Raw genomic sequence first — 19,823 nt, forward strand, 5'->3', positions numbered from 1 at the left:
ATCATACACTTTCCTTCTGCACCCCTCACCTTCCCTTCCCTTCCCCTACGTAACCCACCCCCCAGCCCTACCTAAACCCCCCCCCCCACACCTTTGTTTTTAAAGTTGCGCCTGCCAGCCGAGTGCCGGCACACGATCCCCTGGCACGGCCGCTGTGCCAGAGGCCTTGGTCCCGCCCCCGCCCCCGGACTGCCCAGCCTAGTCCCCACCCCTTTTTTCAAGCCCTGGGGCATACGCGTGTTCCGGGGCTTGCGCGCGTCGCCGGGCCTATGTAAAATAGGCTCGGCGCGCACAGGAGCTGTTTACAGAATAGTTACTTGTGTAACTCGTGGTTACACAAGTAACCCTTTTAAAATCCACCCCACAGGTTCTCAGTCGTACATTTACATTCATGTTATCTCTCTCACACACAAAGGATCTCAATCACACACACACATTCTCTTTCACACAAAGAGATTTTCAATCACACACTTAGGTACATGCTGTCACTCACATCACACAGAATCACAAACACATATACATGCTTGCTCACTCACTCCTCTCTCCCCCCCCCTACTGAACTAGCAGCAGCAGCAGCCTCCTCCACTTCCAGCCCTCGCAACCTCGAGAAAGGACTCCCATCGGCCGCAGGGTTGATGTTGTTCCTCTTTTGCTTTGCTTTGCGCTGCTCTTGTTTGGGCCGATGCTGCAGTCAGTTGGCCACCCTATAAACAACAGTCGGGCTGATACAGTAAAAACGCTCTCCTAGCGCGCGCACAGGCCACTCTCCTGTGCGTGCGATTCAGTATTTAAATTTATTTTAATTAGGGCCGGCGGTAAAAAGAGGCGCTAGGGATACTAGCGCGTCCCTAGTGCCTCTTTTTGGACAGGAGCGGCGGCTGTCAGCGGGTTTGACAGCCGACGCTTAATTTTGCCGGCGTTGGTTCTCGAGTCTGCTGACATCCACGGGCTCAGAAACCGGACGCCAGCAAAATTGAGCGTCCGGTTTTCGACCCGCAAGCCGCGGGCCCATTTTAATTTTTTTTTTTACTTTTTTTTTAACTTTTGGGGCCTCTGACTTAATATCGCCATGATATTAAGTCAGAGGGTGCATAGAAAAGCAGTTTTTATTGCTTTTCTGTGCACTTCCCTGGCAGAAATTAGCACCTACCTTTGGGTAGGCGCTAATATCTTAAAGTAAAATGTGCAGCTTGGCTGCACATTTTACTTACTGTATCACGCAGGAATACCTAATAGCGCCCGCAACATGCATTTGCATGTTGCGGGCGCTATTAAGTTCGGGGGGTTGGACGCGCGTTTTGGACGCGCTATTATACCTTACTGAATAAGGGGTAAAGCTAGTGCGTCCAAAACGCGCGTCCAAATGCCAGCTAACAGTGCGCTCCATTGGAGCGCATCAGAGCGCACTGTACTGTATCGGCCCGAGTGTGAGAAACATGAGGTTGATTTAATTGTGAAGCTTAAAATTGCTAGTAACCAGAATAAGGCTTTAAAGTTGAAAATACCCATTTAAGTGAACAATTACTTGATAAATATGATGAGATAGCAATCCTAAGGGAGCACTGTACACCTAAATTCCCCTCTGATGATGATGAGGAGGATAAGGGAGACAGTAATATAGACACTACTAGAGAGTGGGGAGAAAATAATCCAGTAGAGAGGGGGAGTGAGGATGTCACCACTGTTTGCATCCCTGACAAGATTTTAAACTGTGGTCCTGCTCTTGATCATGAGCCTGAGCCAGCTCCTAAAACTCAGTCATTAAAGTTTCACAGTTTTTGCTTTCAATGTTGAAGGAAAGGCCTTATAGCAAATAATTGTTAAAGCAAAAGGCACAGTGTAGACTCCAGATTTCACATTCAATACCTAATCCCTTCCTCGACCCCGGCAGCCTGGGGATTATTCCCAGACAGAAGATGGGGTTGGCTGACCCTATTCCTTCTACACTCTATGTGGAAAACCCAGTACTTGCTTAAACAGTGTGGTGTCTAGCCTCAGTTGATAACTTGAAGGTTATGTAAATTCATGCCCTCTGCACACTGAGATTTTCTTTTTCTTTCTATGAGATTAGCTTTAAAGCAAATGTATCCTTTCTTTTTGTATGTGCTAACACCTAATTTACGAATGAAAATTTGCATTATAGTTAATTGTGCAGCAGTGGTATGCATGTAGGTCAGCAGAGAAGTCTTCAAACAGTAGACATATGTTTGAAGCTGTTTATATACTGAGCTCTAATATAAATTGATGTGAGACTAGGTTACAGAAATAAGAAATGGGAAGTAATCTTTCCTGTTATAAGCTTCTTCCTTCCTTCTCACCTGATCTGTTTCTTACCTATGACTAAGCCTGAAGGAATGTAAACTTTTCTGTTTTCTTGCTTGAGAAATTAAGATCATGCAGTTTGAACAGAGAGATTTCTTTTTTCTTTTAAACTGTGTAAATAAATCAAAGTAGGTGTTTCCTACCTTATTTGTTTAGAAATGAAGATGTGTCTAGTTAGCTCAATTGTTTATAGTCGTTCTTGCCTTGCGATGTGATTTGATTTTACAGCTTGAATTAACCTTTCTTTGTATCTGAGATTTTTTATTTTTACAGATTGACAAAGATAAAGCTTGCATTACCGAATAGGGTGCAATATCTGAAGGTTTATTTTTCCCAATTATTCCTTTTTGTTTTTTTGAAGAGATCTATCTTAAAACTTCTGTATTTTTGTTTAATTTTGGATCCAAATACATTTTTTTTACTTTTTGAAGGCTTACTTTTGAGCTTTAATGTTTGATAACTGTTTACTGTTTGTAGTTCTGTTTTATTATAAGTTGTGTTTGTGTGTCGTTATAAATTGTGTATGTTACACTGTGTACAGATGAGGACAGCAGCGTTTGACAAAAAAACACAACTGTTCTTTTCCTTGATACCGACTATGAGAAATGTGAAATGAATGAATAACTTCTGCAATTAAGTGAAATAGATGTTCTGTATTGTGGTCTTCCATGATGTGTCTTAATGGCTGACTAAATATCTAGATTGCTTGTGTCTTTGAATACTGTATGTTATCTTATAGTAAAATGGGGAGCAACAAATAAGGGGTTGAACATTATGCAGCTGCTTCTTTGAACAATGACAGAACAATATTGGACATCCAATATTAATAGTGTACATAGGGATTATTAAGTACCAGAAGTTACTGACATTTATCATAGAGTTTCTTTATTACTTAATTTGAGTTTTTATTCATCTTATATCAGGTATTAATCCAATAACATAAACATCTGAATTAATGATGGGAGTTCAGAAGCTGTACTTAAACGATAGCTTCAAGAGTGCAGTGCTGAAACAACTACACATGTCATTTGTCAGTGACACTGCAACTCAGTGGACAGCAACATCACACCCTTTTACACCAGAACGGCCCCTTCAATCCTTCATTTTATGGACTGAAGTGTTCAGAATTTATGCATAAGCTCTGCCTTCATGTTTTCTAGTTCTATTGGGTGTGGTCTTACTTAGACACTGTTTTTATTTGTTTTATGAAGCAATATATATCTATTTGACATGTAATAACTGATTGCCATGATGAAATATTTTTATTATGCATTTAGCTAATACCTAGTTGCATACTTACTTGCAAATGCTACTATTTTCATAAATACTGAATTAATGCAATCTTATTGGTCCATAAATTGCTATTCTCTGTGTTAAAGAGATTCAGCAGCACATGCTACCTACATGTCAATCAGAAACCCAGACAGTGTTTTTGATTTTTAGAACGAACAAGAATAGATTTTTGAAACAGGGCTCTGTTTTTGTTTTTTTCATTCCTTGCACTACCGGTGGGTGGAGGGAGAGAGGTGATACACCCTTGTTTAATTGTCCCAGATATATACAAAATAATGATATGCAGGCTGTGCACTGCCAGTGGGAGATGCTGACAAGCAATGACCTGGACATTAATTTATCACAGGGTGGAAAGACACCCAAATAACTGCAGATGTGGAGAACTGTGAGCTTTTGTTAAGCAGGCCAGGCTGAGAGAAGTGGGCCTGACACTGAACAATGAATGAGAAGTTGCCCTTACACTCTGATGAGTTGTGTGTCCCTTGAAATCAGATAGGCCAACCACATATACAACTGCCAGCATGGAGATTGTAACAGGCGACAGAAGATACTGGGAACTGCTGCAGAGGCTCCTGGTACCCTGGAGTTATGCCTTGCTAAGGATTTTAAATTGGCAAGACTTCTGGGTCAACTAAGCTCCAGGTGAAATTGAGTTTAGATGGGGTTTAGGTATTCTTGATGAGGATCATCCGACCAATTGCACAGACTGAGCAGTGAGCTGATAGAATCAATATTCCCTCTTTAGTGAAAGTATTTTGTACTGAGTTACTGAATGTAGAACTGCTTATGTAAGGAGATGGCTGGATGTTTGCATAGACAGCTACAGAGAGGGAGAGATTCTGTCTTCATGGTGCAGAAATGAAGATTAGTCTGACAATAGTTATGTTGAAAAATGGTTTAGAATATGTAATAGATGTGGAACAGTTATAAAAGGAAACTATGTTAATGTTATTCCTCACCCTGTACTTTTATCTTTCGTTTGCTTTCCTCTCCTTCATTTTCTGTATTTTTCTCTCAAGACTTGCGGGAGGGAATGTATTAGTTAGGAAAAAAGCTATAAAGAGTTAATTTAATCCTATAGGAGAGAGAAAATACAATTATATGTACAAGGCCAGCATGTAGCTTGCTTTGAAAGTAACATAACACAGACAAACAGTATTTCTTAATAAAACTACAGGTTTTCGGGCTGTTAGGTAGCCTCCTACCTTCCTTCATTACTTCTTCCCCCTTCCTTCTCTTAACTTGAAGTCTGAAAACTTCAAGGTCACACACACAGAAAATGAAGATAGGACTTTAAAAGTATATGAATATCATTTATTTAATGTCAGCTTACAGACTACAAGTTAAATCTTGACCTTGATTAACTGCAACATTCAAGCACAGCACAGGTAGTTTTCCAAAAGTTGAAGCTGAAAACACCTGGCACATACCCAGATTAATTTTGGTAAAACTAATCTATTAAGAAGTAGTTTATAGACATTTAGGGTTTGATTTTAAAAAGCCATTTACTCGAGCAAAACTGGTTTTTGCTCGAGTAAATACACTTACTCAAGTAAGTGGGCTTTTCAAAATTGCTACAATATATGCCATTGAATTGTCCATAGGATTTACTCAAGTAAGTGCACTTTACTCGAGTAAATAGCTTTTGAAAATTGCTAGTATGTCACATTTACATGCGTAACTCCTTTGAAAATTACCCCCAATATGAATTGCACTGGTGATACTTATGCTGATTTTTGGTTAGGTTTAGAGACAAATGCAGGAACAAGCATTTTCACATACGAGAGAGAGTGTCTGTACAAAATGGCAATTACAGGGAGTGTACAACTCCAAGAAATTCACTATTTTCAGAGGTCCTGAGACATATGCAGTAGTTTTAAAGTGCCCTTTATATTATTATATACCAGGAAAATAGTTTTTACTGGATGTTTTTTGTAACTTTCCCTCTCCCTTTTTCTGATTCACTGTATTTAAAGTTCAAGGTTCTTATTGAAAATATTGTTTTTTACGTTACGTTATGCTTTACACTCCTTGTTATTTGTAAACCGGGTTGATGTGATGCCTATCATGAAACTCGGTGTAACAAAAACAATAAATAAATAAAATAAATAAATGTCTGTAGCTTCATCTACCCTACAAACTCTTAGTGGTATAATTAATGAATGGATGGAAAGCAACTAAGGACCTGATTCAGGTGACAGTCAAGCTCTCAAGGCATCTAGTGTGAGGGTCCTTCTGGATTACAGGTGGTGGAAGGGGGTGAGGGTGAGGACATGGAAATAGCAAGGAGTACCTGATAGCTCACAGCTGGCAGTTTTGTATGAGAGTCCTCAAATAGGACATAATCTTCTTGGCAAATTTCCATTGCAAAGCCAACTTCATGTGTGCAGCTAATTTTCTTTTGTAGTACTTTCAGTAATGGTGAAGCATACAAGTTTCTCTCTATAGATTCTATCTGTGCTTATGGCTTGGCAACATTCATTTCTTTCAACTTTTCAACTAAAGCACAACTTCCAACAGAGAAGACATGTCATCTAGATGTGCAGATAGGAGCTCCATTCACCTAAATCTGTCTGCTGCAAGAAATAATTAATCACCTGTATGTCCCAAAATGCTTATGTCAATGAAAAGACAATCTTTTCTCTGAGTAAAGAGGTAAATAGTAGACTAAAATCTCTGAAATGTAGTGACTATTACAGGAAGGTCTTTCAGGGGAGCTAAGTATGGACTGCACACCCAACCAGTTCCATGGAGACAGCAGTAAAGGATAGAGATTACTGGACAGACCTGCATGGCAAACTACATGCATGATAGAATGTGGGTGAGAAAATGGTAGCAGTAGACTGTCCTGAAAGGGGATTCACTGGAGTAAAAATAGATCTAAGCATGCATCAAATAAAAGAGACAAGCACACAAATTAAAACAATTGAAACTTTTATAATAATATTATTTATAAAAACTTTTAAAACTACTTACAATAAAATAAATTTGGAAAGGAGTAGGATAAATTAGAAATGAAACTGTACATAAAAATAAAACAAAGGTCCCAGGAAGCTTGGAAGGCCAGGTCCTGAAAGGCTTAGGGGGCTGGGGGAATGTGTCAGGCGCCTCTTGCCCATAAGCTCAAGAGCAGTTGTGAAGCCCTCTTGAGCCTGGGCTAGTCGCACTACCACCTCCACCAGCCTCCTGAGGTTGGCTCTGATCCTACTCATTTCCTCCCCTATCCTCTGCATTGCCTGGCCCATAATTACCAGACATCCTGCCTCCTGGCCTGAAGCACATGCTCCGGCCGCTGAGGTAGCCTCTGCAATCATGAGCTGCAGTGCAGAATCTGGTGGGAAGTCAAAAGCGAGTTCATCTCTTCTTTCGCCCAGCAATGGCTTGGCAGACTTAGAACCAATGTCCCAAGGTCCTGGGGCAGAAAAGGGGAGGAGGCCCTGACAGGTGGGGCAATAGGGCCTGGGTCCACCTTTTGGGGAGGGGAGTGGCTACTGTGCCACCGCAGGGTCCATCACTACTAGTTGTGTTGCTGGTGGTGATGGAGGTGGCTGCTCCCTGGCGGTGGGCACGGCTGCTGCAACTGCAGGAGGGGCCGGGGACTCGCCTTCTTCTTCATCTTCCTCCTCCTCCTTTGAGTTGATGCTTTCTGTGAAGAGAACAAAAAGTGTGTATCAATCCATCGGATCATATGCTCCAAGGTATGATGTGTATCATCATACAGGCAGTTAGAAGCCATTGCATTAGTGGGAGAAATGGAGATGACGGTAAATCCTCCAGGTGGGTGGACATTCATATCCTATAGTAGGTGGCAAGGCCTTAGATAAGTCCCTGAAATACAGAAGGTTCTGTAAAGCTGTTTTTGAAAACAGGATGCCTAGCTAGTCATTGGGGCTCCGGGGTAGGCTCTGTGTCTGGGTGGTTTGTGTTGGGGTCTAGTCTAGCTAGCAAGCCAGTTTGGATCAGAAAGCAGCCCCAAGTCATGATTGTAGTTAGATGGGTGGCATTGACTTTCCCTGGTGAGAGTTTTAGGAGTAGGTTTTCACACCTTCTAGATTTCAATACTAGGTCTGTGAGTGCTTTACAAGCAATGCTTCTTGACACAAAATTGGTGCCCGTGACTCAGGGAATAAGCAAGGGTAAAGTTAATGTGCATGAGAATATCTTGAAGCTCTAAACAGAGATAGGGTCTTGTAGAGAGGCAGAGCAATAGTGGGGCCTGTGATGGAAGCAGGGAATAAACAGTTTATGTTGACATTTCCCTGCTGGACATATAATGAGCTTACCTCTGGCCTCCTCCTGCCAGGCCTGCAGCTGATCCAGACACTCCTCTCCCTTGTGTCTCAGCTCCCAGGCCTTCTTCTTGAGGGCCTCAATCTGTACACTGAATAGGAATACACACTGGCTGAACTACACTGGGTTACCGATAGAACAAAGAGTACAGTTTAAAGCACTCTGCACCGTACACAAACTGATTCATGATGAAAAAGCAGAATGGCTCAACACAGCGCTATGGGTACATGTACCACATAGAAATCTCAGATCAGCAAACAAAGCCCTCCTAACCATCCCGTCGGTTAAAACAGCACGGCTAACCCAGGTCAGAGAACGAGCACTGTCACTGGCTGGACCCATCTTATGGAATACTATCCCCCTGGAAGTAAGAATACAGGGAAATGTCAAACTAATCAAAATAAGTCTGAAAACATGGCCTTTCAAACAGGCCTTTTACAAAGAGAACAGAGAAAGTAAGTAAGTAAGGAAAAGCCGGCGTTACAAATCAGCACCAAACGACTAGTTACACTTGCCACTGGCAACTATTTTTAAACTCTCACTGATAAAAGTAGATTTAACCTGAAAGTACAAGAACGAATTACATGTAAGCTAACTACGAGACATGTATTCAATGGACATTATATTACATGATTCAAATAGATATTGTATGAAATTATATGTTATCGGTTATCTACTGGCACCTCTGTTAAAAGTACTAACATTTGCTTTGTCTATTTGTGCCAGCCTGTAAACCATTATGATGGTAAATAACTTAATGACGGTATAGAAAAGATTTTAAATAAATAAAATAGATAAATACAACATTTAAATACTTTATATTTAAGAGAACAACCATCGAATTGATAAAATATTGCCGGTCTTTTATAGTACCATCTTAGTACTACATAAGTTGATTGTAACTGTACATATTTTCAACTGTATATAGTTCCTCTATTTGTTTTATTTTCTCAATCTTTACTACCTTTCCCATCTCCTCCCTGTCCCCTCCCTCTCCCACTCCCCCTTCCTCTTCTCGCCTTTTCCCCCCTCCCCCTCCCTTGTTTTATTGTAATTTTCCTCCTTTCAGTTCACTGTAAACCGGCATGATGTGCTTCACGAATGTCGGTAAATAAAAGTTCATAAATAAATAAATAAATAAATTTTCTGTTCGGTGTTGCTGGTTCTGCGAACTCCTGAATGGTGTGTTTCCATTTTAATAACTGAGGCATTAAGCATGTTGCATAGCTCTTAGCTCTCCCATCATTCAATGATATGTGTTGACCTGCAACTTGATCAGAAATGAGATCAGAGAAGGGACAACACCAGAACAGCCAAGGTACCCAGTTTCAGGAGGTGGTAGGCCAGTGCAGCAATTTGGCTAACACCATTCAGAAGAAATATCATTTAAAAGTGAAGAATCTGGGACATCAGATAAAACAGCTTTGGGGGTGCAAGTTTGAAAGTAAGACTGTCCTTATTCTCTCCCTTCTGGAACAGGGACACTCGTCTGCTCTGCTATAAGGGTCAGCAATAAAACTAGAAACTTGCCCATGAGGATGTTCTTGCCTTTATTTGGACCTTTATAAAACGTTTTATGCTAGCCTAGTGTTTAACTATTTCAGTATAATACTTTAGTAACACGCATACTTTCATCATGCCTAACATAAACCAGTTACAGCCTCCATACATACGGATTGCCTCTTGTGTTATAGCAGCCCACTTTGGAACCTCCTTGCACTCCATGCCCACAATCCTACCCCATCTCAAAAGCCCATCAAAAGCTCCCCCAAGTGCCCCAACCCCAATTACCCTAAAACACCCCCTACCCTCACCCCAATTGCTCCCAATGGCCCACTTAATGCCGCCCAAGCCGATCCCCAATTTCCCCCATTTGTCCCCTAACACACCCAACCTTCAATTGCCCCAACCTATCTCTTAACACTCCCTAGATCTAACCCCCAGTTGCACCCCTCCCAGCTTCCTAGTTCCCCCTATGTACTTAGCCCACATGGGTATGGAGCTTCCTCTAGGCCTGTCTCAGGACCTGGTCATTTTTCCGTACCCCCAGATGAGGAAGAGGATATTCTCACCCCTCATCACTGGGGACGCCAACTCTGACTCATCCCTGGTGGTGAAATTAGGCTGCCTTGCTGTGGGGAGAGGGCCATCTTGGAATGAGCTCGCCCTGGAAGAACCAGACGTTTGCGCACCCATAGAAATTTTGTGAAAATGAATGGAGTTCACTTAATATGTAAATGTAACCTTTTGTTGGGGGATTTCTATTTCCCAAGAGTCACACAAACCATATTTATTCTTTGGGGCTGCTCTGGCTAGCGCTTCTCCCATACATTACTCTCTGTCCCATGGGTGGATCCTTTTTTCATGTGGTGGGGGGGGGGGGGGGGGGGAGGGGAAGCTTTAAGCTTATGGATGGGTGGTGGTGTGCTCCTCCCTCTCTTACCGTGTGTACAGTAGTTAGAGGAGGATCCCAAGGGGTGAGATCCTGGGACAAACGGGCAGGACAACGTGCTGGGGGTTAAAATAAAAGTTTACCGATTCTTTAAACTAAAAGTAAAGTCCAACTTATCAAGAATGGAAAGATACAACTGTGATGTTTACAGATGCCTCTCTTTTCTGGGTAGGTGTCCTTTCTCTTACTCTCCTGGGGTTTTAGCTTACCGCTTTTACTCTGAGTGTATTAACTGTCCCAGTGCTGTAGTGAAATCCTATGGAGGGTAGGATCCCCTTTATCTTGGAAAAAATCCTACCTTGGTTCAGATGTTCCTTCCCGGTCACCCAGCCTGTGCCCGGGTCCCATAGGGGTGGAGAACCTGGGGGGGTGTCTCCCAAATCTTGGTGTTCTGCTTGATCTTAGTGGTCTCATTCAGGAAAAGTCTTGGGCAATCAGGAACCAGGCTATCCCACTCCTAGATCCCTTATGGGGATGGGTGGATCAAAAAAAACCTCCCCCATAAAGCAATACCAGGCTTTTGAATTTTTAAATGTTTTTTTTATTCTTGGCATCTTAGCAGGGCTTGGCCCTCCTTTTTTCTAGGTGGGCTTTTCAGTTTCTTACATCATATCTTTATTCTTGCTATGGTTTAAAAGTTCTCTGCCATTTTGGGATGGGAAAAGGCTTGTGTTTGGTATTAAAAGTATTGCTAGCAATAGGTTTTCCATCGGCATTTCACATCTGGTTTTTTTTATTTCAAGTCATTTACCTCTGTATTTTGCGCTTGCTCGTAGATTTTTTGTTGGTGTCTCCTCTACCATGGTTCCCCCTGAAGAAGCCTTCATCAGCGAAACAAGGGCCTTGTTGGGGCTTTTTATTTTATTTTGTGTAACCCGGGACACTGCACATGACAGTTTGTTAATCTTGTGTGTACAGAATGTATGCTAGCATGAATGTTTATGTATTTGTGCATCTAACAAGTGCTGTGACTGATGGGTTGGTACATAGTTGATCTATGCTCATGTACAACAAGCAGTAAATTAAGTTATATGGAATGAAGTGTTGATGTCACATTGCCTTTAAGTTATTATGTCTTGAATATTTGATCATTTGGACTTTGTAACATATTTTCACACCCATTCATTGTGTTGATACAATGTTAAGTTTCACTGTTGTGGATTCAACTGTGCTGTAGTTGAACTTAATGCATTATACTAGTCTTTAATTAGTTATTACTATATCAGATACTTCTCATTTATTTTATTGCGTATGGTATATACCTAAAGGAATACATGCCAAAATACATGCCAAATACTAATAGACACAATGGCAGCAATAGGATTCTCACTGATAACGGACAAATTAACACACAAGGCTGGTCACTCGCTTGATCTCACCTTCATCAACCACAACTGATAGAGGTGTTTAAAATCATGAGAGGTCTAGAACGGGTAGATGTGAATCGGTTATTTACTCTTTCGGATAATAGAAAGACTAGGGGGCACTCCATGAAGTTAGCATGTGGCACATTTAAAACTAATCGGAGAAAGCTCTTTTTCACTCAATGCCCAATTAAACTCTGGAATTTGTTGCCAGAGGATGTGGTTAGTGCAGTTAGTGGAGCTGTGTTTAAAAAAGGATTGGATAAGTTCTTGGAGGAGAAGTCCATTACCTGCTATTAAGTTCACTTAGAGAATAGCCACTGCCATTAGCAATGGTAACATGGAATAGACTTAGTTTTTGGGTACTTGCCAGGTTCTTATGGCCTGGATTAGCCACTGTTGGAAACAGGATGCTGGGCTTGATGGACCCTTGGTCTGACCCAGTATGGCATGTTCTTATGTTCTTAATCTACAATATTTAATCACACATGCATATATTTTGTTTCTGTGTGAGGAGGTACAGGGGCTAGGTCTGTATTGTCCACCTAGGGTGCCTACTTCCCTTGCACCGGCCCTTGAGGTAACAGTGTTAGGGCCACTTGGCAATAGTAATCATAAGAAGGTCAAAGTTGACTTGATAACTGGAGGAAGGACACTAAGGAAATCTACTGTGATGGCACTTAACTTTCAAAAGGAAGACTATGATAAAATGAGGAAAATGGTTAGGAAAAAAAACTGAAAGGAGCAACTGGAAAGGGAGGGAGGATAACTTTCAAACAACTGCACGCAGCAGCATATACGCGTGTATGTGGCTGAGATTAGGTTTAGTATAGTATTTTTTTTTAACACACACATATATGACATAAGCATGTTTTATAAAATACGCTCATCACTACCCTGCAATTGCAATAGTTGGCTTATGCGAGAATGCATGCAATGCATTGAAACCATGTAAATCAATACACTGAACATGCTTACTTTATCCACCTATTTTAAGAATATACATGCGTATATTTTACGTATGAAAGTAAAGTAGGACTTATCTGCGTAATTCCCAATTTATGCGTGTAAGCTGGTGTATTTTATAACATGCACGTGTCGATGAAATTACCATTTTTACCAAGTAGTTAAGTTCACCAGCTCGCCCAGTCCTTCTGCAGCTGGATACCCTCCTGGTTCTTCAGCCTGAACTTCCCCTCAGTTCACCCGACCTCGCATCCAGTCAGTACTACACAAACACATTTAATATCACTTACACCAGATAATTAGCAGGTGTAAAAATACAGGAATAAACCGGAAAATGTACACGAGTAACTGCCTTTTAAAACAGCAATTTACACTAGTGACTGGGAACGCCCCAAATCACCTCTTTTTTACACGCATATTTGTGGACACAAAAGTGAAAATACACATGGATTTTGGACTTTTATAAAATAGGGAATATGTGAGAAGAGGCTACTTATGCAGGTATATGCTAATTTTTACGTGCATAACCTTTGGAAAATTCATTACATCAGGTATGGACGAAGTTTAAAATAACATCTTTGAAACCCAGACCAGATGTATTTCATGCATTAAAAAGGTGGAAGGAAAAGGTGTGAAGATCCTCGCTTTCCTTTTTTTGCCCATTGGATTTGACAATATATAAAAGAAAACGGGGATTACCTTCCGGCCTACGGCCTTCTCCGGCCTAAGCCGGACCAAGCCGCGCACCCCTTCGGCATGGTGTGGCGCTGGCGGCAGCGGGGAGCTGCCCCTCCACAACCTTTATCGTCAGTAGAGGAGGGACATCCAAGCTGACGTCACGTCGCTGTGACGGCAGCTCCTCATGCCACATCATATCAGACCTATGGACCACCAGGTAGTGAGAGTGGTGGAAACGCCCAGAGAGGACAGTTTGGGAGCCTCTTTGATTGTCTCCCTAAGTCCCGGCGATGAACCAAAGTCTCCACTACAGCCAATCGGAGTAACATCATGCGATGCGGCAGGAAATCCGGTAGGACTAGCCCAAAGGGACTCTGATCTGTTGAACCAGGCTGATTCTCGATGGACTGAGAAAGTAGTTACTTCAATAACTGAAGAATTACATCCAACCGGTAAAGAAGGTAGCTTTAGTCCTGTGGTTTTACAGAACAAAGTTACATTGGATGATCTAGGGAAAATGATATTAAAGCTTGATAGTAATATTATTAAGATGAATGAATCATTATTAAGTTAACCATGATTAAAGCTAACAGACATTTAATTGAAGAACAGGGAAAGAAAATTGATAAATGGGAGAAAGATCTGATTTCTGTAACAAACAAAAATGCAATTGGTACAAAACTCTGAGAATGCTTTTATTCGTGATAGTTTGGCTATTCACAAAGATTTAGAATATATGGAAAATTTATTTAGAGCAAAGAACTTAAGAATTATTAATTTTCCCTTGACTCGCCTCCTCTCCCCTTGATTCGGACACGTTCCTGGAAGAAAAGTCCATAAACCATTATTAAGGTGGACTTGGGGAAATCCACAGCTTGGAATTTATCTATTCCTTGGGATCCCTCCATGTACTTGTGACCTGGATTGACCACTGTTGGAAACAAGATACGAGGCTTGATGAACCTTTAATCTGACCCAGTATGGCAAATCCTATGTTCTTATGAACCCCACCCACTCCCACTGTGTCCCCTTTAGGGTGCAACTGCTGCTCCATGTGGATTTCCCCATGGCATCCAGAAAGCACAATGAAGGTTGCTCGGTGTCCTCATTACCATTCTCTTGCCACCAGAAATCCTCTGTGTTTATCCTATGCTTTTCTAAAGTCTGCCACTGATCTTGTTATTGCCACCTCATCTGGGAGGGCATCCACTACCCCCTCTATGATATTGCTCCTGAATCTGCCCCCGTGAACCTTCCTACTGTGGCCCCCTAGTTCTACAGCTTCCTTTCTACTGAAAACGCTCAGCTTCCTGTGCATTAATACAGTTCAGGTATTTAAAAGTCTGTATCTTATCTCCCTGTCTCACCTCTCTTCTAGGATTTATATATCTTAGAGACGTGCATCAGGTGCCCGATCGTTTGCACTTTCGGGTTCGTGTGACCGCGGGAAAATCTCGTTTTCCCGCGGATCGACATGCTTTATTTTTTAGTAAAAAATTGTTTTTCGGCTTAGTGCGCGCTAACAGGAGTTAGCGCGCACTAACAAAAACTAACAAAAAGTAACAAAAATTAACAGTTTTTTGTTAGTGCGCGCTAACTCCTGTTAGTACAGAACAAAGCCGAAAAACGATTTTTCACGAAAATTCAGGGAAAATGCGATCGTTTATCGATTTTACCGATATATGACGAATTAAGAAATATCGTACGATATTTTAATTCGTCATAAAAACGATGCAAATCCTTAATATATATATTAACTTCCTTCGGTCTCATTTCATAGGGACCTCATGTGGTTTTTCAGCCCTAAGCGTCGTGTTAGAATATTGGGCTGATAATGCGTGGATTTGAAAGTCCAATTTATGTACTTTACTTTCCTTCCCCAACCCAAAATATGCCTCTGGGAATGCCTCCTCGTAGTCCAGCTGAAAACGAAGATCTGCACACTTCTGGCCAGACTGAGAGAGGAAGAATTTCAGACAGTCAGTTTACCTCGCTGAATGGCTTTGTAATTTGCGCTCGGCTTTGTAAAATCTCTTAACAAACAGGAAAGAAAAAAAGAAAAAAAAAAAAAGGTTCTGGTATTCTTGATACCCACGTGCGGGATTCTGTGGCACATCATCTTTTTTTTTTTTAATTTACTTCTCTTGTGACTGTTACGACTTTATTGCTGCCATCATGTTATGAAAGGTATGGAGTTATCAGGATTATAAACTGCCAATGCATAAACAAATCAACCAGTGCTAGAGAAGTGACCAGTGTCTTCCTGGACCTGGGCAGCGCCCCCTTCCCATTATCCCTCCCTAGTGGTGCGCCAAGAGGTGGCATCACCAAATCTTCAGACTTGTTAGCCTTTTGCCATTGCATCTCCTGGTCTCTGCTTTTAGACTGTGCCTCTGGTTTTGTTCAGAACTAGGCCTGGTGGTTTCTGGTTTTGAGGTTCCCGATGATGCAGCAATGCCGCCCAAGAGATTTCCTTCTTCGTTTGGTAGATGGGTGTGCGTATACACCTCTTCCCGAGCCTCTGAAATTTGTCATAACTCTTTAAAAGGCAAAACAAGCAAAAAAAAGAGGTAAAGGAGGTCAGAATGGCACAGAAGCCCCGTCTTTTGATGTGAGAGCAGGTGATATGATTTCTTTGCTTGATCCTCTTTGAAAGGTTAGTATCAGTCTTCACCAGGCTCCAGGAAGATGGCTGAAACAGTAGCCAAAAGTGCCAAGTATTTGGGAGAACATATGGATATAATCAGGTCGTGATTCTTAAGAAAAAGGAGGACAACTGTCAAAGCAATTAACCTCAGTAAAATAGCTTGGCTGAAACTGCGTTCCTCTGCCCGGCTCACAGCAGGTGCCGGGGTTAAAAAGAGGTGCACCTGTAGTCATGTTTCTGTCGAGAAGAAGGGAGCAAAACACCACGCATACTTAGCATTTTCAGATGTATCTGTACTGTTTTGCTCCCAATCTCCCCCCTCCCTCCCCGTCCTGCCACCTGCACAAATAACAGGGGCACGAGAAGCAGATGATCTGAGTATGACAACTTTGCGCCTGCTCGTTTTCAAAGGGAAACAACGCCTGGTTTCTCTTTGAAATTTTGCCGCTGTACACATGGGGATAAAAGTGTCCCTTCAGAAACTGCAAACCATGTGAGCTATTCTGAATTGTGGCTATGGGATGCCCTATAAAGCCAAAAGTATTTTTAGGAGCATTATTATTAACAGTAAAAATAACATTAATAACATGTGGATTCCTCTCTTTAATGTACAGATTCCTCATCCACCAAATCATGCACAAGAGAAAGCAAGCTTCAGATCCCAACAAGAAAAAAAGCAAATGTGCCCCTAAAATTGTCCAACCATTAACTCACCCTCTGTGCTGGACAGAAGCTCACTGCCCGTGGTCAGCCCAAAGCCATGATGAGTGTTCATCAAGTTCATCTGAGGGCAGAAGGGTAGGTCATTCGATCCTGGAACACAAATTCATAAACTGGAACTTATCTCTCCTGCTCACTTTGAAGGACAATTTATAAAGATCTAGGCCACTAAAGTGCCATATAGTGAGAAAGGGCTGAAACGCCTGGAGGTGGTCCTTATTCCCTGCAGTGTGTGATATAGTGAGATAGAAGGGACAGGAATGCCTGGGGATGGTCTTTATACCATGCAGTGTGTGATACAGTGAGACTGAAGGGATAGAAATACCGAGGGATGGTCTTTATTCCCTGCAGTGTGTGATGTAGTGAGATAGAAGGGATAGGAATGCCTGGGGATGGTCTTTATTCCCTGCAGTGTGTGATACAGTGAGATAGAAGGGATAGAAATGCCTGGGGATGGTCTTTATTCCCTGCAGTGTGTGATACAGTGAGATAGGAGGGATAGAAATGCCTGGGGATGGTCTTTATTCCCTGCAGTGTGTGATACAGTGAGATAGGAGGAATAGGAATGCCTGGGGATGGTCTTTATTCCCTGCATCCTGTGATACAGTGAGATAGGAGGAATAGGAATGCCTGGGGATGGTCTTTATTCCCTGCAGTGTGTGTGATACAGTGAGATAGAAGGGATAGGAATGCCTGGGGATGGTCTTTATTCCCTGCAGTGTGTGTGATACAGTGAGATAGAAGGGATAGGAATGCCTGGGGATGGTCTTTAATCCCTGCAGCCTGTGATACAGAGAGATAGAAGGGATAGGAATGCCTGGGGATGCTCTTTATTCCCTGCAGCCTGTGATATAGTGAGATAGAAGGGATAGAAATACCGAGAGATAGACTTTATTCCCTGCAGTGTGTGATACAATGAGACAGAAGGGATAGAAATACCGAAGGATGGTCTTTATTCCCTGCAGTGTTTGATACAGTGAGATAGAAGGGATAGAAATACCAAGAGATGGACTTTATTCCCTGCAGCCTGTGATACAGTGAGATAGAAGGGATAGAAATACCAAGAGATGGACTTTATTCCCTGCAGTGTGTGATACAGTGAGATAGAAGGGATAGAAATACCAAGAGATGGACTTTATTCCCTGCAGCCTGTGATACAGTGAGATAGAAGGGATAGAAATACCAAGAGATGGACTTTATTCCCTGCAGCCTGTGATACAGGGAGATAGAAGGGATAGAAATACCGAGAGATGGACTTTATTACCTGCAGTGTGTGATACAGTGAGATAGAAGGGATAGAAATACCAAGAGATGGACTTTATTCCCTGCAGCCTGTGATACAGTGAGATAGAAGGGATAGAAATACCAAGAGATGGACTTTATTCCCTGCAGCCTGTGATACAGTGAGATAGAAGGGATAGAAATACCGAGAGATGGACTTTATTACCTGCAGTGTGTGATACAGTGAGACAGAAGGGATAGAAATACCAAGAAATGGTCTTTATTACCTGCAGTGTGTGATACAGTGAGACAGAAGGGATAGAAATACCAAGAAATGGTCTTTATTCCCTGCAGTGTGTGATACAGTGAGATAGAAGGGATAGAAATGCCTGGGGTTGGTCTTTATTCCCTGCAGTGTGTGATACATTGAGATAGAAGGGATAGAAATGCCTGGGGTTGGTCTTTATTCCCTGCAGTGTGTGATACATTGAGATAGAAGGGATAGAATGCCTGGGGTTGGTCTTTATTCCCTGCAGTGTGTGATACAGTGAGATAGAAGGGATAGAAATACTGAGAGATGGACTTTATTCCCTGCAGTGTGTGATACAGTGAGACAGAAGGGATAGAAATGCCTGGGGTTGGTCTTTATACCCTGCAGTGTGTGATGCAGTGAGACAGAAGGGATAGAAATAATGAGTTATGGTCTTTATTCTCTGCAGTGTGTGATACAGTGAGACAGAAGGGATAGAAATACCTGGGTATGGTCTTTATTCCTTGCAGAGTGTGATACGGTGAGACAGAAGGGATAGAAATACCAAGGGGTGGACTTTATTCCCTGCAGTGTGTGATACAGTGAGATAGAAGGGATAGAAATACCAAGAGATGGACTTTATTCCCTGCAGCCTGTGATACAGTGAGACAGAAGGGATAGAAATGCCTGGGGTTGGTCTTTATACCCTGCAGAGTGTGATACGGTGAGACAGAAGGGATAGAAATACCTAGGGGTGGACTTTATTCCCTGCAGTGTGTAATACAGTGAGACAGAAGGGATAGGAATGCCTGGGGTTGGTCTTTATTCCCTACAGTGTGTGATACAGTGAGACAGAAGGGATAGAAATACCGAGAGATGGACTTTATTCCCTGCAGTGTGTGATACAGTGAGACAGAAGGGATAGAAATGCCTGGGGTTGATCTTTATACCCTGCAGTATGTGATGCAGTGAGACAGAAGGGATATAAATACCGAGAGATGGACTTTATTCCCTGCAGTGTGTGATACAGTGAGATAGAAGGGATAGAAATGCCTGGGGTTGGTCTTTATACCCTGCAGTGTATGATGCAGTGAGACGGAAGGGATAGAAATACCGAGGGATGGTCTGTATTCTCTGCAGTGTGTGATACAGTGAGACAGAAGAGATAGAAATGCCAGGGTATGGTCTTTATTCCCTGCAGAAGGGATAGAAATACAGAGGGATGGTCTTTATTCCCTGCAGCCTGTGATACAGTGAGATAGAAGGGATAGAAATACTGAGAGATGGACTTTATTCCCTGCAGTGTGTGATACAGTGAGATAGAAGGGATCAGAAATACCAAGAAATGGACTTTATTCTCTGCAGTGTGTGATACAGTGAGACAGAAGGGATAGGAATGCCTGGGGTTGGTCTTTATTCCCTACAGTGTGTGATACAGTGAGACAGAAGGGATAGAAATACCGAGAGATGGACTTTATTTCCTGCAGCCTGTGATAAAGTGAGATAGAAGGGATAGAAATACCGAGACATGGTCTTTATTCTCTGCAGTGTGTGATACAGTGAGACAGAAGAGATAGAAATGCCTGGGTATGGTCTTTATTCCCTGCAGAAGGGATAGAA

At 42.1% G+C, this 19,823-nt stretch overlaps 1 protein-coding gene across 1 annotated transcript in view; it reads right to left on the bottom strand.

Moving 5' to 3' along the window:
• The window catches only part of GLI1 (GLI family zinc finger 1), a 277,357-nt gene that overhangs the window by 41,314 nt on the left and 216,220 nt on the right, over window positions 1-19,823 (bottom strand). The window contains exon 3 of the mRNA XM_029594601.1: window positions 16,727-16,825. Coding sequence (XP_029450461.1) covers window positions 16,727-16,825 — 99 coding nt within the window. The remainder of the gene's footprint in view (window positions 1-16,726; window positions 16,826-19,823) is intronic.

This window comes from Rhinatrema bivittatum, chromosome 3 (assembly GCF_901001135.1).
Source record: "Rhinatrema bivittatum chromosome 3, aRhiBiv1.1, whole genome shotgun sequence".
NCBI lineage: Eukaryota > Metazoa > Chordata > Amphibia > Gymnophiona > Rhinatrematidae > Rhinatrema > Rhinatrema bivittatum.